The following is a 23,807-nucleotide window of genomic DNA, read 5'->3' as shown; positions in this document are numbered from 1 at the left end:
AAAATCCTCGTTGTTTCAAGGGCATTAAGTTGAATATTTTGAATGTTGACTGGAAGTCTAATAAAAAAGTGTGGATGACACTAGATATCATGAGCGAATGGATAAGTCACTTTAACCAAAACATGATTCGTCAAAACAGAAAAATTATTCTTTTCATGGATAATGCTGCATCTCATCCGCAACATTGAATTGTCCAATATTCAAATCGTTTTTCTGCCACCAAACACATCTGCAGAGTGTCACAGCCCTTGGATCAAGGGATAATAAAAAATTTTAAACTTCACTACAGAAAACGCGTTTTAAGACATCTCATTGCAAACATGAACGATGTAACATGTGCGAGTGACCTTGCAAAGAAACTCAGCATCCTAGATGCGATTCAATGGATTTCCTCTTCAGTAAACGCAATTAGAAAACAAACTGTCGTGAACTGTTTTTAAAGTCTGGCTTCTCAAATGCAAAAATTGAAGTTGTGAACAGCAATGTGGAGCACCAAGAAGAACAAGAACTTCAACATCTATTGATAATGTAGGATATACTTCTGCTACAAGTGACCCTGGTTTCAAAGATATAGACTCGAACCTCACTACAGAAGATGGTGCTCTAGATATCAACGACATTATCATCGATATTTTTCAAGAAGTTCCTCATGAGGATGAAGAAATGGAAGGAGGTCATTCTGTCGAAGAACATATTAATGACGAACCACCAATGAAAATGGAAGAAGTGCTCATACAAATCAATCGTTTAAAAATGTTTTTCGCCGCTGAAGAAGATACCAGACTTTTGATTGTTTCTTCACTCCAAACAAATGTTGAAAACAAAATTATTAACCGGAAGAAGGTGCAGAAGAAAATAAGTGATTACTGTATGTATTTTTCTTAAGATAAAGTCATAATATGCATAGCACAATTGTATGTATATTATTTACAAAAATATTGTGCAAAATCTGTATATAATTTAATTTAATTTTACATTAAATGTTTAACAATTTTTTTTTTTTATCTCTTTTGTATGTAATTGTATATTATTTACAAAAATATTGTTCAAAATCTGTATATATTTTAACTTAATTTTACATTAAACGTTGAACGATTTTTCTTTCTTTCTTTTTTTTTCTCACTCAGACTTCTTGTTAGCGGACACTTCTTTCTAACGGACAGATTTTCGTTCCCCATGGCTGTCCATTAAAGGGAAGTTTCACTGTATATGGAAATTTATAATCAATTCTAGAAATATCAAGTAAAAATAGTGAGTTTCATGTAACGACATGCAATCTCATGTAAAGTTGTGAAAATAAAGTTACAAACTGCTAAAAAGAGATAATTAGTTAAGTAAGGATGATAAAACTTAGAATAAAAAAAGGGGTAATAAAGAAGACTAAGATAATGAGATCCAGACAAAAAATAACAGCAGGATGAGGGGTACACAGAAAGCCATACTCAAATTTGTTAAATTTGTTAAAAAGGAAAAGCTTTTAATAACCAAGAATAAAATGGAAAGAATAATGCTTGGAATCATCATTAAATATAGCGAAAAACATAAAACAGATCAGAGAGATTGTTATTGTTATTTTTTAGGAGCATTAGCAACTAAGGCCATATTGCTCTGGGGATATGCAGCGGTCATTCCCTGACCTTTCCACATCCTCCGTATTTGATGGTCACGGGCTCAAACCCCGGTCTAATCAAGAAATGCGTGCTACGCACTGCTGCTCCTACCCACCTGGCTACGGAGGCACCAGATCAGAGAGAAGACTGGGACAAAGGAAACTGTAGAAAAGATAAAACAAATAGAGATGAGTAGAACATGTGGAAAGAATAGTAGATAGCAGGTGGATAGGGGGCTAAAAAGAAATAGACTAGATGAAATCCAAATAATGAAGGTCACTATTTGGATTTCAAATAGTGACTTTCATCACTATTAGATCAAATAGATCCAAATAGTCCTGCACTATTCTGAAAATGTTTTAATCCCAACTATAGGAGTCATTATCACATCTTTGCTAAATGAACAAGTGTGCCCTGTGCAACTGTGTCCCAATGTGTCCAATTGACTTCTTCATAGTCATGTTTTCACCACATTCAGGGTGCATGTTTACACTAATAACAAAATAACATAAAAATGTAACATACACATAAAAACACATGCAAAAGGACAAGACAATTCTTTGAATAACATTATGATTTGCGACACTTTAAAGAAGAAGAAAGCAGTCCTCTTTGCCCTCATTCAGTAAAAACTTTACAGAAAGTTCCAGTTTTCTGCATTTTAAATCAAAATAAGCTTGAATGTTTAACCTAGCAGTAGTCACACCCCCTCATTATAACAAACATAATTATGCAGCACCTAACAGGTGCTCAACTTTTTTTTTATTATTTCTGGGGAAAAGGGGGGGGGGGGAACTTCTGCTTGAACTACAGCAAAGCTTGATGTTTTACCAACAAATTGCAATACTTGTTACATGTGATTTTTAATTTTTTTTAATGAAAAATTTAAAGATGCATTTTTTACATGTTATTTTCAACAAAACAAAACTTTTATTAGTTCTACTGAAAATGACAAAGAAATAAAACAAAATACAGTAATAAAATATAAACATGAAACTAAATCAAATAGACACAGTCAGTTCCATTTTCCAGTTCAGAAAACTTAAGAAGCATATCCAAATTCAATCTGTAGCATGTGCATGTTTCAATATGTTTTGTCAAATAAATAAAGGAATATACAAATTAATAATAATGATAATCGAAACAAGAAAAGCTAGGAAATGCTTTGCCAATCAGCCAATGTGTTAGTTTTAGTTTTAGCAATTTATTGTTACATGATGTTCAAACTAAAACTTTTTTGCAATTCATGAAACCATGCATGAATTGCAGAAAAGACAGAAATGCAGTGTCTGTATGCTTTATTTATTCCTGGTGTTATTCCTATCTGAGATATTCATATTTCTTAACTATTTTGATTTCTCTATCATTAACCTTTATCTTTTTGCAGTTTTATTATTTTTTATTATCTTTCATTATCTAACAGTCAAAACAAAACCACTGTGTAAAGTGAACAAGTGATCTTAGTTTGTCATGCTGTTCTCTGCATTAAATATGAGCAGACTCAGAGTCATCTAGTTGGCTTTGAGCCTAAAATGGACTAATAACTTAGTATATTTTTGCAACAAAAAATATTTTTACACATATTAATATTGATGAATTTGGTGGGTCTTTATTCAAAAAAAAAAAAAAAATAATAATAAATAAATTATATCAAATAATACAAACTTAATAGAAAGCCAGAAGAAAAAGTAAACTTTCTGTAGAACTGTAAAAGACTATTTCCAGAAAATATTTCAGGAAAGCAGCAAAGTTGGTAAGTATACACTAATAAGAGTTAGAGTGAAGATAAAAGTTTTTAGAGGAATGATCTCTGGAGGATCCATAATCTTTTGAAAAGTTGTTAGGTATATAATAATAGGAGTTAGAGTAAAGATGAGCAGCAAATTTTTTTAGAAGATTTACCTCTGAAGGATCATCATTTACATTCCTATGAACATCAAGATTGTTTGTGACTGCTTAAGTGAACAAGAGAAATTAAAATACAGTTTTACAGTTCTTGATATCAAGTTGTCTGAGCTAGAGGTTGAAACCACATTAACCATGTTTATTTCATGTGACCAATCTGATGTTTACATCAGAATGCTTAGATATTTAATTCTGCAATGGTGGTGAACTTTTCTGAATACAAAATAAGTTTCTGGTAGTTTGGACACAGGGAATTTTCACCAGGATGCTCTGGTTTGTCATCTTGTGAACATGACAAGCTGACCTTTAGAACAAAAAATAACAAGAAAGACATGTTTGGCCCATTACGGCCTTAGTTACACTGTATTAAAAAACTCCAAACTAATTAAAAACCCTTACCATATGTGTCCCTGTATTTACCTCTGCTTTCTTTACTAAATTAAAAAGTTATGGTTCATTCACTGAAGTCTGACAGGCTGAAGCTCAATATAAGGACTTTGTCCTTTTCGTGGCAAATTTAATTTGTGCAGCATCACAGCAGACTGCAAACAGATGCAAGTCCTGCATTTCAATCAGCATAAATCAAAACTCATTTGTATGGTGATGTCCCCACATCTGAACCTGCATATGCATTTGATCATAAATTTATTAAACCTGAGTATTTATAAGCTCAAGAAGAGACCAGATATTATTTCTTCGAGGATAAAGCAAAAGAATCTAGCAAAGTCATATATATATATATAGAACATGTGGGTAGAGCTCACCTTGTGGAAGGTTATAAAAGTCTTGGGATGGATACGTATAATAGTGAGACAGGAACGATAACCTTGCAGCATCTGTGCAAATGTTCTTAGAAATATAGCTCGAATCTCTTTATCCTAAAGAAAAACAAAGTTTAAAGTATAATACAAGATAATAATCATATTTTTAACAAATTTACAATATTCTATCATTGTTTTTTTAATCTGTCATGTTATAAAAATAATAAAACAAATTATATAATATACTTTTAGAAATTTTATGTTTAATAAACCATTGAGGTACTCACCAAGTACTATAACTTAAATAGATTAAAATAATTACTTTACATCTTTAAACCATATAGCAACAAAATTTTCCCACTGTATGAAGTAAGAAAAACATTTCATTATATGTATTAAAAAGATTTATTAAATTCAGAAGTAGAAATACAAACAGTGAAAAAACAGTAAATTGTACTATAACATAACATCATAACTATAATAGCTTTCTTGAGATTTTGACTGCAGTAGGAAACAGAAAAAACTAACAGGCTTACATGCCATCTACAGTTCTTTATTGCATCATCTACATTGGCCTCAACACTAGTGACCCAGGATTTTATTTATTTTCATTTAATGTTCCACAAAGTGGAGTGTGATTGGTTGAATCCTTTTTTAATCTAGGAGTATTAGCAGGAGAGATTATTGTTATATGGGTCCACTTTGGTGCTGAGAGAGTAATAGGGAGGGAATTTATTCACCACTCTGGCCTTTATTTGTAGCTTCTGTTGACCAGTTTATTTTTTATTGATAAAATGACTTTCAAAGGCTGAGACAAGTTCAACTTGCAAACCAAAAATAAACACAATGCTCACACATCTCACCCTTGGGTAATTCAGCATATCCCAACTAAGGATCCCAACAAAATTGCATAAAAAGAGCCCAACAAAGCAATTATTCTGCTAAAAATGTCACAGAAAAATGTACAGTACAGATGACATGACAACATGACATAATAACATAGCCCAACAATAATCTAATAATAGTTTCTTGCACGTTAATGTTTTACTGTAACCTACAAGGAACTAATAATCACATTATTCTCTTGTACTCTAATAAAAAGCAATTCTTGAAAAAGAATTATTCTATTTATCAATAGTAGGTGCCACCACTCGCATTTGAAAGACGCTGACACACTCTTGGTTGACAAGTGGGTCAGTGACAAGTAGACAATGCTGAGTCAGTTTGGTGTGACATAAGCATAGGAAAGCAAAAATAAGGGTAGGAATTTGTTATAGACCTAATGACTCTGATGAGTACAATGAACAATTATACGGAGAAATATAATGGGCCAGTAAATCACAATGTCTTATAATGGGGGATTTTAACTCCCAGATATTGACTGGAACTTGTGGGTTGGTCACTTGCACACTAGCAAGGCTTTTGTGGATTTATTGGATGATTATTTTCTACAGTAGCATGTTAGAGAGGCAACCAGAGGGAATAATACTCTCGATCTGATTATCAGCAGTGATTATTCATGCATTAAGAATTTACAGATAAAGGAACCACTAGGTAGCAGTGATCGCAGTGTACTGATGTAGGATTTACTTAAAAACATAACTTTCATCAGGGGTAAAGGGAAAGGTTTTTACTTTCGTAAAGGTGACTACGGTGATCTCAGAGATTTTTTAATTCTATACAGTGGGACCAACTGATGATGTTACCAACAGCAAATTCTAAATGGGAAACATTCAAGGAAGTAATCTTAAAAGCTACTATGCATTTTGTTCCAACTAAGAAATACTGTTCTAGGATTAGGCCCAAATGGATGTCAGATGAACTAGAGACTCATGGCAGAGAAGAAAAATGCATGGGATGCATATAAATTATCAAGCAACACAGAAGACTATGGTAGATATAAGTCAGTCTGTAATCGAGTCACAAAGAAGGCTAGGCAAGCGAAGGCAGATTATGAGAAATCTTTGGCAAAGGATGCAGAGAAAAACAGCAAAGACTTCTTTACTTACATAAATCTAAAAGGAAGGGGGGTGAATCAGATTGGTCCACTTGATATCAATGGTTTGACTGTAAATGATCATTCTCAGACAGTTGCCAAACTAAATGAGTATTTTGCATCTACATTCATATATGAGGAGTTATTCAGGCAGGGAAGCCCAGATGTTTATTAAACTCTAACAGGGAAATAAATGATTTTGTAATAACAGAAAGCAAAGTGGAGGAGAAATTGTTGAAGTTAAACATAAGAAAGGCATCTGTGATGGATGGGATCTATCCATCACAGATGCCTTACATAATTATGAAAGCATCAATGGACTCAGGGGAGGTCTCGACAGATTCTTCTTCTTCTTCTTCGAGCCACATAATTCCGTGAGAAGCTGTTGTGGCCACCAACGAATTCCTCCAACTGCATCGATCATGTGCTATACTAGCGGTATCGCAAAATGTCATGCCCAAAAGTCCACTGATTCCCACAGATTGGAGATGTGCAAATGCATCTCCCATTCACAAAGGGGAATCAAGGGGTGACATGAGTAATTACAGACTTGTTAGTTTAACTTCTGTTATAGGAAAAATAATGGAGTCACTGGTTAAAGAAGCACTGCAGGATCATCTAGACAAGACTGCAGTAATAATTCAGACACAGTAAGTTTAGTAAAGGGAAGTCTTGTCTGACCAATTTGATTAGATACTATGACATGGTCACAAAAGAATTGGATGCAAAAAATAATTCTGATGAAATGGAAAAGGCCTATGTTCTCAGAGTTCATAATGTCAATAAGTTTAGCTTTTACCGAGAAATACAGAATACAGGTTTGTAGATCTGCCAGTCCCTATAGCCTTTTGGTGTCACTATTTTGATGATATATTTACCATCATTCCTCGTGAGTCAGGAGACCAACTCCTACAGCATCTCAACTCTCTTTCACCCTTCATTCAGTTCACCATTGAGCTAGAGTCGGACAATGTTCTTCCATTTTTGGATATCCTTGTTCGACACAAGCATCTAAGGACCTCAAGTCCATCATAAACCGATGTGTGCTGGCTAGTTCACTAACTATCGGTCAGCACATGCTCGTGGTCACCTTAGTACAGCACAAGCCTTATTAACCCGCATCTGGACCCACTTCAGTGGTGTAACCAAGTCTGGTTACACCACTAGTGCCTTGGATAGATGTGACCTGCAGTCCCGTGACCACACGGCAAATCTTAGGATCATGCGTAATGTTGAACCAACCATGACCATTTTTATTCCATACTACCCGAACTTGTCACAGCAAGTCAAAGGTCTTACGAAGTTGCGGGATAAAGTACCTGCGGCTTCCAGGCAGGAAGTTGCGGTCTCTTCTGTCAAAGGTAAAGACACTGGTTCCCCCATTCTTAACAGAGCAGTTCAGTGTACCACATTTCCTGCCGTTACTGTGCAGGCTACTATATTGGTGAATCTGACAGAAGGTTCAAAGATCGAGTCGCTGAGCATGAGAGAGTAATCCGCTCTGCTGATGTGGAGCACTCAGCCATTGCCAAACGCTTCTGGTCAACCTAGCACAACGTCAACCCCCGAAGCGACATTAAGATTATTGACTGTTCTCATCAGTACCGCTGTTGTGTTTGGTTAGAATCACTACACATTACATCTTGTCATGATTCTTTTAACCAGAACAAAGGAGGTCATGTCCATCCCATCACTGAAGCAGAGATCGTCTTGAATGATGGACACTAATGCACACAGTAAACCCAAGCTTTGCAATTGCAGCCACAGGCCTCTAGTTCCAACTGCTAATTGTTGTCAGTACCTGCTCATGCAGTTCACCTCTCATGACCACCATACCAGGCATTCTTTATTATTTATTTTATACCAATGTTTTTCGACTGAAGGGCAACCTATGCCCGAAAACTATAATTTATTTTAACTGTTTATTTCAGTTAAAATAAATTATAGTTAAATTATAACAGTTCCCTATCAAAGGAATTTAAAACCTATATTTCTCAGAAAAAGCTAAACTTATTAACAATAATTTTGATACCATATACTTGGATTTCAGGAAAGCTTTTTGATACTGTTGCACACGGAAGACTACTGTACAAATTGGAGCAGTATGGCATTAAAGTTGCTACAATGGATAAAAGGATGGTTGAGTGGTAATCAATGGACACTGCTCTTCGTGGACTAATGTTATTAGTGGTGTTGCCCAGGATTCGGTGTTGGGCCCATTGTTGTTTTGTATATTTATCAATGATATTGATGAAGGTATATAAAGCTTAATGTCAAAGTTTGCAGATGATACAAAAGGTTGGTAGGGTTGTTAATAACAGTAATGACAGTATGCTACTGCAACAGGATCTAGAAAAATTGAGCAGATGGGCTGAGAAGTTGCAAATGAAGTTTAACATTGACAAAGGCAAATACTGCACATGGGTAGTAGTAACCTCATAGAAATGTACCAACTGTGTGGTGTTACACTCAGGTTAGTGGAGAATGAAAGAGACCGGGAGGTAATTGTGCAGTCAGATATGAAGTTTTCTGAGCAATGCAGACAGGCTGCCAGAGCAGGTCATGGAGTCTTGTCAATGATATACAGGAATTTTGCTAGAAGGAATAAGGAGGTGATTATCCCCTTGTATAAGGCAGTGGTCAGGCCACACCTTGAGTACTGCATACAGGTCTGGAAGCCTCATTTTAGGAAAGATGTAGAGTTGCTAGAATGAGTACAGAGAAGGGCAACAAGACTGATGAGGGGAACAAAGGGATGCTCTTACAAAGAAAGGCTTAAGTTCTGCAAATTGCAGTGTCTGGAGACTGGGCACCTGCGTAGTGATCTGATTGAGGTGTATAAGGCCTTGAATGGATTGAGCAGGCTCAGTGCTGATAAGATTCTTCCTCTTGCTCAGATTACAAACCTGAGGGGAGCATAAACTGAAATTGAGGAAAGACAGTTGTCGAACAGATGTGCAGAAATTTGCCTTTAGCCAGCAGGTAGTTGATTGCTGGAACTTCCATCTGTTGTTGTGGAAGTTGATAGCTTAAATAAATTCAAGGAAGAAGTGGATAAACTTTTGAAGCGAATGAATGGGTGAAATAGGAAGTTTTTTTTTTTCTCTTTGCTGATGCTGTATAAGCTTATTTTCTTGCATCAAATGCCTCTATTAATCAGTAATGCTAAAAGTGAAATTTGTACCAAAGATGAGCCTAACCACTTTGGCTCAGATTTAAAACAGCTTGATTTTTGGATTTTTTAAAAAAGAAATTGGAAATGTACTTTTCCCCTTATTAGTCTGGGCTGAGAGAGAGAGAGAGAGAGAGAGAGAGAGAGAGAGAGAGAGAGAGAGAAGATCTCTCTCTCTCAAAGAAATTAGAAGTTACTCAGATACTCAAAGTCACTTTGCAACTTTTCACTCCACCCACTATGATGTACAATGTCGGTGATGTACCACTTTATGTGTGTCTGTGGTGGTGGGGGGGGACATTACATTCCACTCTGTTAATGAAAATTATTTCTTACATCCAAGAAGCCACCCATTTCACCATAGATCACAACAGGCAGAGGAGAAATTTGGGGGGGGGGGGTACCATTACCTGTCCACTTCCAGATTTCCTTATTTCCCACTATGCAGTCCTGCCCTGTGTGTACAATCTGATATGCACTGCTACAATCACTGCTCCTCAAGAAATATCAGCCAGAAAAGCTGCAAAGAGGAGCCAGCCTGGTGGCTAAACAGTTCCCTTCCTTGTCAACACCAAAAGACCAACCCAACAACAGCCTCACATTATACCACCCTCAAACTGCAATCATTAGTTAGCATTAGCAAGCATTAGTAGACGCATTTGATGCAAGAAAGCAAGCTTATGCAGCATCAGCCAAAAAAAAAAAAAAAAAAAAAAAACCACTTCCACTTCACCCCTCTGTTCGTTCAAAATACCTGTCCAGCTGAGCCTTAAACTTATTTAGGCTATCAACCTCCACCACAAGGGATGGAAGTCTGTTCCACCAACCAACCACGCGCTGGCTAAAGGCAAATTTCCGCACGTCTATCCTACATCTGTCTTTCCTCAATTTGAATTTATGCCCTCTCAGGTGATTTTTCTGAGCTAGAGGAAGAATCCCATCAGCATTGAGCATGCTTAAACCATTCAAGGCTTTATACACCTCTATCAGATCACCTCGCTGGTGCCTAGTCTCCAGACACTGTAATTTGCAAAACTTAAGCCTTTCTTCGTAAGAGCACCCCTTTGTTCCATTCACTAATCTTGTTGCCCTTCTCTGTACTCGTTCCAGCAGCTCTACATCCTTCTTGAAATGAGGCCTCCAGACCTGTATACAGTACTCTAGGTGTGGCCTGACCATCGCCTTATACAATGGAATAATCACCTCCTTATCCCTGCTGGAAAAATTCCTGTATATCATTGACAATACTCCATGAGCTACTCTTGCAGCCTGTCTGCACTGCTCAGAGAACTTCATATCTGCCTGCACAACTACCCCCAAGTCCCTTTCATTCTCTACCACTGTCAGTGTTGTACCACAGAGTTGATACGTTGCTCTGGGGTTGCTGTTTCCCATGTGTAGTACTTTACATTTGTCAATGTTAAACTTCATTTGCCACCTCTCAGCCCATCTGCTCAACCTTTCCAGATCCTGTTGCAGCAGCATAGTGTCAGTAGTGTCCTTGACAACCCTGCCAACCTTTGTATCGTCTGCAAACTTGGACATTAAGCCCGATATACCATCATCAATATCATTTATAAATACAGAAAACAATAATGGACCCAACACTGAGCCCTGAGGGACTCCACTAATAACATCAGTCCACGATGAGCAGTGTCCATTGATTACCACTCTCTGTCTTCTCCCCCTCAACCACCCCTTTATCCATAGCAGCAATTTGCCTCCAATGTCACACTGCTCCAATTTGTGTAGCAGTCTTCCATGTGCAACAGTATCAAATGCCTTTCTAAGATCCAAGTATATAATATCAAAGTTATTCCCTGCATCCAGTTCTTTTGTGACTGCATCATAGTATCCAATCAAGTTGGTCAGGCAAGACTTCCCCTTAACAAAACCATGCTGTGTCTGAGCTATAACTGAAGTTTTGTCTAAATGATCCTGCAGTGCTTCTTTAACCAGTGCCTCCATTAATTTTTCTGGAACAGAAGTTAAGCTCACAGGTCTATAATTACTTGTGTCAGCCTTTGATCCTCCTTTGTGAATTGGGGTCAAATGTGACCCCAATCCTTGTGGGACTGCCTGATCCAAAGAAAATAACTTTTAAAGTACTAGAGAGATATAGTTCTATGACATGATATGCATTGTTATTTATATAAAGCAAAACTAAAATTATAACAAAAAGAAATTGCAATTTTGTAGTTAACGTTATTTGACACTAAACCCTCATTATGAGGAAAGCCTTATTCTCTTTCATCCTTATCTTATCCTTATTGTTTATTTCCTCATTCCTGTTTCCTATTTCTTTATTCACAATATGGTATGTTACTTCCATCTGTTAGTTACATTTATTATTTTTCCCCCCCAAAATTAAGTGGTCGAAGGGCACAAGTCCAAGTTTAATCTTAAACCATTTTCCAATGCTTTTTTCAATTTGCACTTCAAGTTTTCCATTTTTATACAAACTTTTTTTTATACCTATAAATATCATCCTCAATGTTACATTTCCATAAAATTTTAAAGAACAATTTCTTGATAGTCTGTCATATGCTTTTTCAAGATCAAAAAATTCCAAATACAGGTTGTTGTTGTGGTCCCACCTCTTCTTTAATTTGTCTTAATGCAAATATTGATCTGGTATCCCCTGTTTGGTCTAAAACTTTTCTTCCCCATTTCACGATACTACTATAACTTATCTCTAAGATACTGAAACAGATTTTACCTGATACAATAAGGAATGAAATTCTTCTATAATTTCCTTTTGGCTTTATTTCCCTTTTTATATATTGGAAAAATTAATGCATTGCTCTGATCATCTCACACATTCTTTCAAAAATTCTTTATAAAATGATGTAACACTGCCAATACTTTTTCTCTCCAGTTTTGGCATTTCAGGTATTATTTCATCCACACCTACCATCTTGATGTTTAAAAGTTAGAATTTGGCAAGCAGACCTTAAATCATGTCCCAAATTTCTATTTATAAAATTAATCCTTATGCTTAATATAAAAAAGGTAAAGTGCAGCCATTATCAACCCACTGCAGGATGGAAGCCTCCTCAACAATTCATGCTGAGGGAAATGGACCATAATCTGCCACGCTGGTCTAGTGCGGGTTGGCAGATCGACCGTATTCAGCAGTCAGGGGCTTGAACCCCTGTCTACTCAAAGAGCGTGTGCTACTGCACTCCAGCTCCTGACCACGGCTACGGAGGCCACCAATAATTTCCACAATACTCCAATCATCAAAATTTATTTGTTGGCTCAGGTTATTATCATTTTATAATAGAGTTAATCTCAATAATAGCTTTGTTCCTATCAGAGTAAACATCATAATGAGAGATTTTATATCAAAAGAGTAAATTCGATCATCAAGATCAATTCTATTATTCTGAATTAAGGAATGCAAATGAGCTATTATTTTTTTTTTTTGTGAATAGAATTTTCTGTATTGACCCAGGAATTTTCACAACGAAACCAATTAATTTCGCTGTAGTAATGTTACTAAAACTTAAACGGTTTAAAGATTTAACAAGGTTTACATAATGTAAATCCAGAAATGAAAGGAATACTTGTACTAGTAATTCTGTCTGCACAAAACCAGTTATTTTCTCTTCGTTTTTTAAATATGTCTACTGAGCCTCAATCCTCCTTTGAATGCCAGGAATTGAGTAGACCGTTATTTAATTTATGCTTTATTACCTTCAATAATCTGTAAAAGTTGTTTCATAATCCACTTTATATAAATTAGTTACAATGGTCCTTTGTGATTTACCATATATCTTATAATCCAGCATTCTAGATAATAAGAAATATCTTTGGTAAGAGAAATCTTGTTATCCAAAAAAAAAAAAAAAAAAAAATTCTAGACTACCTCACTTCCAATGCATAGCAATTAGAAGCAAGAGAAATTGATGCCAAAAACAAAACTCTATAAGAAAATCATACAGTTGGGTACAGTGCATTTTGTTAACATAGATTCTTTACACACATATAGATACATATATTTTTATTTTTTTTTTATAGAGGAGTATTTCCATTTCCAATGGGCTTCCTCAGCCCACAAGTTATTTTTTTTGTGGTAATTTTTTCCCACCAGAAAGTGCAGCTCAAGGTGTCTTGGTCAGTTAGAACTCAAGCTGCCATGCAATCCTGTACTCCATCTATCTATGTCCTCCTAGGTCTGCCTCTTCTCTTCTTCCTGGTACCCATTCCAGGATTGCCTTTGGATACATGTGACACCATTGTAATAAGCCTTTTGAGGTGTGGAATTCAGGTGACAAAGCTGCTCCCACTTTAATTCTACCTCTATTATTCCTGTAAATTGTTTTAATAATGCTAATCAATTGTTCTGCCTCTTTTTTCAATCAATTGTTCTCTCTGCCTCAATCAATTGTTCTGCCTGCCTCTTTCAGTGTTTCCCATAAGAGTTTACATATATATTAAAGTGTTCTAATTCTTCAATTAAACAACAGTAAGTGAAAGTGAACATCACACTAACCATATATTGAAATTTACACTGACATAACTTTAATATTTATTTTAATATTTAAATTTAAGTAGGGAGTGGGTGATTTCAATTCACCATTGTGCCTGTTGCTCAGTTAAAAAATTCTACAGATCTAAGCAATTCAATTTCAGGAGTGCTCAAATTAGGCTGTTATGCATGGGAGTACCATTCCAGTTGATGAGGTTACTTTTTAAACCTCACTTCCAATGCACAGCAATTGGAAGTGAGATTTTCAAGGATGGCTGTAGGAGATAAATGTATGAAAATTTGCTTTCAGCCAGAAAGTAATTGATTGCTGAAACAAACTCAAGCATTCTATTTGTAAAACTTAAAAAAATACATAAATAAATAAATAATCAAATAAAATAAATTAGAATCTCGTTTACTTTCAGCACAGCATACTGCTAACCCGCAATTACCAATCTATAATCGGTAAGTTAAAGTGACCAATAAATGAGGCAATCACACTTGCTTGCTTGTCCATTCATGTTGACTAAAGGGATTGCTGTCATATTTTTTAGAATCACTGGGCCTGTAAAATACCACTCTCCCCCATATCACCTTTACTTTACTGCAAGTCATCTTACAAATCACAGACTCAAAGTCCATCTGCACTTCATCATACTCTTGATCTGGGAAGAGTCAGGTCAGTTTCAGAGGGCTTTTGATAAGAAATATGATGCTGCACTCTTCCATCCCCTTCAACATTCTGTGTCTTGAACACATTATATTCACCATAATTCTTCATTTCTTATCTTTGGGCTACATCTCCATTATTTCTTAATTAGCATTTGTCATATATGTGACAAATACATACTCCGGGGAAAACCACTTCAGATGAAAGCTGGATTTCCATAACTATGGTTCATATTTCATTTGTTGTAGCTTATGGTTACAATATATATATTTCTTATGACAGACCTCTAGTTCATAAATGGTGTGTGTGTGTGTGTGTGTGTGTGTGTGTGTGTGTGTGTGTGTGTGTGTGTGTGTGTGTGTGTGTGTGTGTGTGTGTGTGTGTGTGTCTCAATGGTCGGATGTTTGGTTTGTTTGTTTGTTTGTTATTTGGTTTTTAGGAGCATTAGCAACAAGGCCATATTGCTCTCTGGGGATATGAGGTGTTCATTCCCTGATCTTTCCGCATCCTCCATATTTGGTGGTCACAGGCTCAAACCCCGGTCTAATCAAGAAGTGTGTGCTACGCACTGCTGCTCCTGCCCACCTGGCTACGGAGGCGCCAGATGTTTGGTAGCTTAGGCTGAATGTTCATTTTCTGTAATACCAGTATGACCTAGAATCTAACAAAAGAAAAGAAAAAAATATATATTTCTTCTATTAGTGTTTTGGAATTTAATGCATTGGGTTCTTATTTGTCTTAAGATAGGATGATCAACTAAAGATTTATTTTGTTTTGTTGATGAAATTAGCTTAATAAAATCTCAAAGCTTAATGAAAATCTCATTGTTTATTTGATTTACAATACACCTAGCATTATAAAATATAGGAACTCCCCGACTTACATAAGTTTTTGCCGCACAGTGCAAACGTATTTTGCATCCCGTAGGAATAAATGGAGATATCGAAAATATTGTAATGTGAACCCAATAACACATTTTTTTTTTTTTTTTTTTTTTGTAATTCATTCCAAGTCCTTGGAAGTGGAAAATTTCACTATATTACTCAGCTATTAACTCTCTAAAAGTTCATATTTACAATGGAAATTGCACTACCCTTTCATCATTATCATATGTTCCCATTAGAAGAATCAATTTTGAATGCCTTTGTGATATTTTTCTAAAGCATGTTTCAACGTCAAAACCAAAAAACAATTAAAACAATTTGCACTTTCTGGTTTATTGGGCTTTTCTGTTAGTGCATCTAATTATAAACAGGTAGTAAACTCAATCTCATTGCATTTGCGATAATCCCGAGAACTGAAATTATGTGGGTTTTTACGATATTATGGTGAAATGTGTTCCCCTTCACTGAAATCGTCAATCATATAAAAAACAAATTTTTAAAAAAACTTCTCTTCATTCCTATTTACGTATTACAATGATGAAGGGAAAGTGACCAATGAAAAGTGCAAGTGGTGGTAGGGCTAAGAAACAAAACAAAATTGATTTAGAAATGAAGATGATTAATTAAGAAGCAGGACAAAGTTTGACATCTATTGCACAGAATTAGGTCTTGCTGCTTCAACGGTGAATACTATTTTAAAGGACAGTGCACTTATAAAAGAACATATTAAAGGATCAATGCACTTAAGATCAACAGTGATCACGAAACAGCGTTCAGGTGCTATATCGAAGATCGAACAGCTGTTAATAATATGGATGGAAAATCAGATTCAGAAGCGAGTGCCCTGAGTCCAATGGCCATTCAAGCAAAAGCAACAAGTATTTATCAAGATATTAAGGATAAGTACGGCCCTAACCCAAGTTCGTGGCAAGCAACGGGTGGATTAATAGGTTTAAGCATTGCTCTGGTTTCCACAATGTAAAAGTATGAGGCGAAGTCACCAGTGTCGATTCTGCAGCTGCACAGAAATTTTGTAATGTGTTGGAAAAAATTATTGATGAAGGTGGCTATTCAATGCAGCAAATTTTTAACATTGACGAGACTGCTGTGTATTGGAAAAAAATGCAGGATCGAACATTAAGGATTGACAGTAATGGCAGTGTGCTACTGCAACAGGATCTAGATAATTTGGGCAGATGGGCTAAGAAGTGGCAACTGAAGTTCAACCTTGACAAATGCAAAGTACTGCATATGGGTAGAAGTAACCCCAGAGAAACGTACCAACTGTGTGGTACTACACTTAAGGTGGTAGAAAATGAAAAAGACCTGGGAGTAATTGTGCAGTCAGATATGAAGTTTTCTGAGCAATGCAGACAGGCTGCTAGGGCAGGTCATGGGGTTTTGTCAATGATATATAGGAATTTTGCTAGCAGGGAAAAGGAGGTGATTGTCCCTCTGTATAAGGCAATGGTCAGGCCACGCCTTGAGTACTGCGTACAGGTCTGGAGGCCTCATTTTAGGAAGGATGTAGATTTGCTTGAGCGTGTACAGAGAAGAGCAACACGATTGGTGAGGGGAATGAAGGGATCCTCTTACCAAGAGAGGCTTAAGTTCTGCAAATTGCAGTGGCTGGAGACTAGGCACCTGCGCGGTGATCTGATTGAGGTCTATAAGGCCTTGAATGGGTTGAGCACGCTGAATTCTGATGGGATCCTCCCACTTGTTCAGAATACGAACCTACGGGGACATAAGTTCAAATTAAGAAAGGACAGATGTAGAATAGATGTGCAGAAATTTGCCTTTAGCCAGCGGGTGGTTAATTGCTGGAACAAACTTCCATCTGTTGTTGTGGAAGTTGATAGGTTAAATAAATTTAAGGAGGAACTGAACAGGCATTTGGAGGGTATGGTGTGATTTTTTTTTTTTTTTTTGGCTGATGCTGCATAAGCTCCTACACTTGCTTTCTTGCATCATGTGCCACTACTACTACTACTACTACTACTACTACATACATTGCCAAAGGGGAAAATACAATGCCAGGTTTCAAGACGTCAAAGGATAGGGCCACGCTCTTGCCTGGGGCTAATGCAGCAGGAGATTACAGTTTAAAATCACTGCTTGTGTACCATTCTTGAAATCCTCATGCACTTAAGGGCATCAATAAAGCCACCCTACATGTGCATTTCCGATCGAACCAGAGAGCATGGATAACAATATCTCTCTTTGAGGGTTCGTTTAAATGCTACTTCATTCCCGAGGTTGAAAAATAGTGTAAAGACAACGATGTTCCTTTCAAGATTTTGCTTCTATTAGATAATGCTCCTGGACATCTTACATATCTAGATGATTTCAATTCAAACGTGAGAGTCATATTTCTACTGCCAAACATGATCAGTCTGCAGTAGACGGTGAGAAAAATTTTACGTTAAGAGACTTTTGGAAATCTTACAATGCCATCTTAAACATTAATAAGGCCTGGGTGGAAATTACTAAAAGTTGTTTAAATGGTGCATGGAAGAAAATATGCCAACGGCACGTAAAAGGTTTCGAAGGGTTTGAAAAAGACGAATCATATGAAGAGGTTACAGATAAGATTGTAAAGGTTGCAGAGTTACTTCAATTGGAGGTTGTTGCCAAAGACGTGGAGTTAATAGAGCAAGAAGAGAAGGAATTATCTAACAAAGAACTTATTGACTTGCAGGCAGCAATAGTGAAAGAAGAAAATGCTGACGAAGCTCAAGATGAACCAAGCGAGGAGCCAAGACACTTCATCACCAGAGAGATGGTTAAGGCATTTCGTGAAATTGCATCCGCAGTGGTGAGGTTTGAGAAGATGGATCCTGACAGCGAACGATTCTTAAAACTGAACAGAGGGGGGAATGATATGCTTGCTTGCTACAAGAAATCTACGATGAAAAGAAAAAAGCCAGTGTACAGTCATCCATTATGTTCTTTTGTAAGGTTGAGCGGCCAACCCCTTCAAAATCTTCACCCACAACCTCCACAGCGGCGTACCTATCAGCTGAAGATGTCGATTCTGACAATGATGCTCGAGAGGTAAACTTACTGACGTTATGCCTGTCTCCTCTTTCTTTGTAATTTTATAATTTAAATTTTTTTAAATTGCACCTTTTTGTAATTTTTCCTGCACATGAGATAAAAAATTGAATAAATACAATAAATAGTTCTATTTACATGTTCAGTGAGCATTTCTTTCTTGATTCAATCAATTCAGTGAGCACAGATGCGAGTGAGTGCTGCATGCACAAGCATGGGGGAAATTCCAACTTAATTTTTTAGTTTAGTTTTTTTTTTTTTTTTTAGGAGCATTAGCAACTAAGGCCATATTGCTCCGGGATATGCAATGGTTATTCCCTGACCTTTCCGCATCCTCTGTATTTGGTGGTGACGGGCTCGAACCCTGGTCTAATCAAGAAGCGTGTGCTCCTTCCCACCTGGCTATGGAGGCGCCTATTCCAACTTGCGTAGTGTTCCATGGAACGCAACCCTTACTTAAGTCAGGGAGTTCCTGTATAGACAAATTAAGTTTCTTATTTTGTTTTTACAACTTTAATGCATTCTTTACAGATGTTTAAACACGTTTTTCTTTGTTGTCTGTGAATGCTGATGGATTTTGTCAGAATCCAAGGTTGAACTCCAAGACTTCTTGTGACTTTAGACAATGATGCATCACCAGATTTGGGGCAGCACTCCAATGCAGTAGCCAATATAGTTTGTTTGATTATAGTCTGATTCACACTTGGATTAAAATACAAACCATCAGAATTCCTAAATTAGTGTTAAATGTTAAGATTTTTATATTTCAAGGTAAATTTATGCAAGCACAAATTCTCTTTTTTCAAACTTACCAACATAAGAGATTGAGAAGCTTTCTGTTGATGAGGAGGGAATGCATCATCAGCTACCATTAGTTCTGGCCTTAATACCTATAAATGAAAAGAAACAATTTCAATTAAAAAAAAAACATCTAATTGAAATAACTTGAACCATAAATTCTTAAAACTTATCATTATTATAAATCAAAGGTACAAAGAATATTAATTATTAACACTTAAATCATCATCATCAACCATTTTCAATCCACTGCAGGATGCAACTTACCAGTTCCTTCTGTTTTGTGCAATGGCCATCCATTTACTATCCACAAACTCATAAATTTCATTTGTCCATATCCATCATTGTCTTACAAGTTTTCTTCTAGCTCCTCTTGGGTACCATTCTGTTATTTTCTTAGTCCATCTGTCATCATGCCTTCGAGCTGTGTCCTGCCCAAGACCATTTTAGTTCTTTACTTTTGATAAGAATTTCCTTTACTTGAGTTTGCTGCCTAATCCATGTGTTTCTCTTCTTATCTAACAGTCTGATTCCCAATATTATTCATTCCATTCTTCACTGTATAATTCTCAGCTTCTCTTCCATTCTTTTGACGAGTGCCCAAGTTTCACTTCCATAAGCCATGGTGGGGAGTATACATTGGTTCATTGTTTTACGTTTCAGACAAACTGGGATATTGTTCCTAAGTATTTGACTATTTTTCCTGAATGCTATTCATCCGAAATTTATTCTTCTCTTGACTTCCAGCCATTTATCATTATTTCAACTAATGCCTTCTCCCAGGTAAGTGTATAAATCCATATTTTCAATTTCTGTTCCTTCAATGATTGTATCCCTTCCTGTGGCATACTTGTTCATCATTACTTTTGTTATAACCATATTCATCTTTAGTCCGAAATCCTTACTAACTCTACATAACTGATTAAGATTTTTCTAATTATTTGGGATATGATCATAATGTCATCTGCATATCGTAAACGGTTTAGGTACTCTCCATTCACATTGACTCCTTTCTGCGACCAGTTCGATTTTCTGAAAGCTTCTTCAAGAGCAGCAGTAAATAATTTTAGAGATATTGTGTCTCCATGTCGAACTCCTTTCTCAATTTCTAATTTGCTATTATCCTTGTCTAGTCTAATAAAGGAGGTAGCGTTCTCATATATTTTCTACAAAATCATACGGAATGTCTATGCCTTGTCTTTCCAGTGCCCAAAACATTGCCTTCTGCTGTGTGGAATCAAATGCCTTCTCATAATCCACAAATGCTAGGCATAATGGTGTTTTATATTCATTTGCTTTCTCCATTAGCTGTGATATTATGTGAAGGTGATTCATAGTTGAGAATCCTATCCTAAAGTCAGCTTGCTCTTTCTGTTGATTCTCATCAAGTATTCTTTCTAATCTGTTAGTAATAACCCTTGTGAATCACTTGTAGGTGTGGGACAACAAACTAATTAGTCTATAATTTCCAATATTTCTGATTTAACTCCTTTCTTATGCAGAAAAAATTATGATTGCATTATTCCATTCCTTAGGATGGTGCCTTTCCCAAAGTATTTTGTGAAGAGTCTTGCTATGTATTTCTGTGCCATGTATTTCCCTCCTAATTTTAATAATTCTGCAGTAACTTCCTCTTCACCCGGGATGTTTTGATTCTTCATTTTCTTCGATGCATGTCATCAGGAAGGATAATGGGTATGTTGTATGTGTTGCTAATTTGTGATCTATCTTCCCCACTGCTGGCATCATTCCATTGCTCCTTATATAATACTTTATAGTAGTCTTCTGCTATTTGAATTATGCCTTCTTTGCTGTTTATAAGTACATCATCACTACTCTTCAGATTCAGTACCATTTATCTTTCTGTATTACTGCTCATGGCTGCTGATTTAAGTCCTTTGTTCTACTTTTCTTGTGTTAAATCCTCTTATGTCCTCTCTGAGTCTCTTTCTAATAGCTCTGCATAACTCTTCTCTTCCTCTTCTAACTTCCTCTTCACCCGGGATGTTTTGATTCTTCATTTTCTTCGATGCATGTCATCAGGAAGGATAATGGGTATGTTGTATGTGTTGCTAATTTGTGATCTATCTTCCCCACTGCTGGCATCATTCCATTGCTCCTTATATAATACTTTATAGTAGTCTTCTGCTATTTGAATTATGCCTTCTTTGCTGTTTATAAGTACATCATCACTACTCTTCAGATTCAGTACCATTTATCTTTCTGTATTACTGCTCATGGCTGCTGATTTAAGTCCTTTGTTCTACTTTTCTTGTGTTAAATCCTCTTATGTCCTCTCTGAGTCTCTTTCTAATAGCTCTGCATAACTCAGTATATTCAATTTTATCCTTGTCGGTGTTTATCTTGCTATACATTTGTCGTCTTTGTTCATCATGAGAAGTGTTTCTTGACTAATATTTTCTCCTTTGGATTTCTTTTTAAGTATAGGTTTCTTGGGCTTTATCACTTTCAGAAAGTTGTTGTATTCCTCGTCGGTATCTTGATCCTGAAAGGTCTACAGAAGCTCAAACTTGTTCCTAAGTTCCTGCGTATACTGCTTTTCTCCTCTTCTGTTATCTCAAAGACCTTCGTATTATTTACTCGAGTCAGTTTTTTCCTTTCTTTTCTTACATCTATATTAAGTGTGCATCCTACCATTCCGTGATCAGGTCAAACATTTACTTTGTTCAGGACGGTAACATTGCACACAATGTATCCTTCTGTTAGTGAGGATGAAGTCAATTTCATTCCATGTCCACTTTCTGTTCACCCCTTTCTTGGAAAAAGTGTTCATTACTGACATTCCTCGAGATTCTGCAAATTTCACCAATCTTTTATTTCTTTCACGAATTCCAAAATTTCCTATAATTTCCATTTCTGTGCTGTTTTGTCTCTTTCCAACCTTAGCACTGAAGTCCCCCATAATGATGGTGCAGTGAGCTTTTTGTTTATATAGGAGTCTCTCAATTTCAGTGTACATTTCTTCAACCTCTTCATCATCATCGTGGCTCTATGATGGTGCATATATCATTATAATGTTTAGTTTGTACCTCTTAGAAATCCTGAAAAAAGATACTATTAAGGTCTTGACATCCTTGGTGATATACTTTTGGATTCCAAAATGTTGCTTTTAACACTTAAATAGGTGTGTCAAAATTATGGTATTCCATACTTTTCTTCAAATAGTTTCTAAATGAGCCAGTGTATTCAGTGTGTATTTCTTATCAGACACTAATTTATTTTGGGATTAAATTAAAAACAGTAGAGGAAGAAAGGGATCTGGGAGGTAATATGGGCAGATGTGAAGTTTTCTGAACAGTGTATGCAGACAGCCAGGAAAGCTGATGTTCTATTGATGATTTATCAAACATTATCCTGTAGAGTTAGGAAGAACACGCTGCTTTCACAATCTTTTGCTGGAACAGATTGCTTTCACAGGTACTTGAGGCTGACAATTTGAATAAATTCAAAGGTCAACTAGATAGTTACCTATGTAAACTTGTTGCATTTTTTTTTTTTTTTTTTTTTTGCCAGTGCAGCAAAAGCCTGTGGCTTCCTTACACTATATGGCAAATAGTATTACTATAGTACATTACCGAGGTTAATCATCAATGAGCAAAATTTGGTCATCAGTCAAGAAATTTTACAAATTTTTGTCATTTGGGTTTAATGGCATGAAGGCTGTGTGGGCAAATTGTGCCTATTTATCTAATATAAAATAGATGGTTAGTTCATTCAACAGATATTAGCATTTGTCATATATGTGACAAATACATACTTTGGAGAACAACTTCATATGAAAGCTAGATTTCCATAACTGTGGTTCATATTTCATTTGTTATGGCATATGGTTACAGAATATATTTCTTATGACAGACCTATAGTCTATAAATGAGATTTGTATGTGTGTGCAGATTGGTCAATGATCAGATGTTTGGCAGCTTGGTCTGAATGTTCATTTCCTGTAATACCAGTAAGACCTAGAATCGAACAAAAAAGTATTCTATCAGTGTTTTGGAATTTAATGAGTTGGGTTCTTATTTGTCTTAAGATAGGATGATCAACTGAAGATTTATTTTGTTTTGTTGGTGTTTCTTTTTTGGCCAGAATGCACAGAATTCAGTATTTATGGATACATTGTGCTATACAGTTTCAATTTGGAATATGCTAAATGCTACTTTTTCTTAATTTCTTATTTAAAACAAACAAATTGTGAGTGTTGTTTTTTGATAGGTATAGCATAGTCATTTGTCTAATGCAGGAGCCAATATGGTTTGCTTGATTATTTTATTATTTCAGATATTATATTTATTACAGAAGGTTGTAGTAATTTATTGCAACACAAATTTGATAACATTTGTGCATGTCATCTCTGCCTCCTAAAATTTTTTTGACAGTATTTGTGGTTTGCGTGTACTAAATAACGAATCGAATGCTTGTTTATGTTCTTTTCAAAATTTGGGCAATCTTTTAGTTAACT

The 23,807-nt window shown here is 36.0% G+C and overlaps 1 protein-coding gene across 1 annotated transcript in view; it reads right to left on the bottom strand.

Annotated features, from left to right (window-relative positions):
- Sbf (SET domain binding factor) overlaps positions 1-23,807 on the bottom strand; it is a 540,931-nt gene that overhangs the window by 349,936 nt on the left and 167,188 nt on the right. Inside the window, 2 exon segments of the mRNA XM_090386505.1 lie at positions 4,280-4,393; positions 19,342-19,419. Coding sequence (XP_090242631.1) covers positions 4,280-4,393; positions 19,342-19,419 — 192 coding nt within the window.

Source organism: Mastigoproctus giganteus, chromosome 12 (assembly GCF_048544385.1).
Source record: "Mastigoproctus giganteus isolate SK-2022 chromosome 12, ASM4854438v1, whole genome shotgun sequence".
NCBI lineage: Eukaryota > Metazoa > Arthropoda > Arachnida > Uropygi > Thelyphonidae > Mastigoproctus > Mastigoproctus giganteus.
The sequence above is the reverse complement of the archived record's forward strand: the minus strand, read 5'-3'. Positions and strand labels throughout refer to the sequence as shown.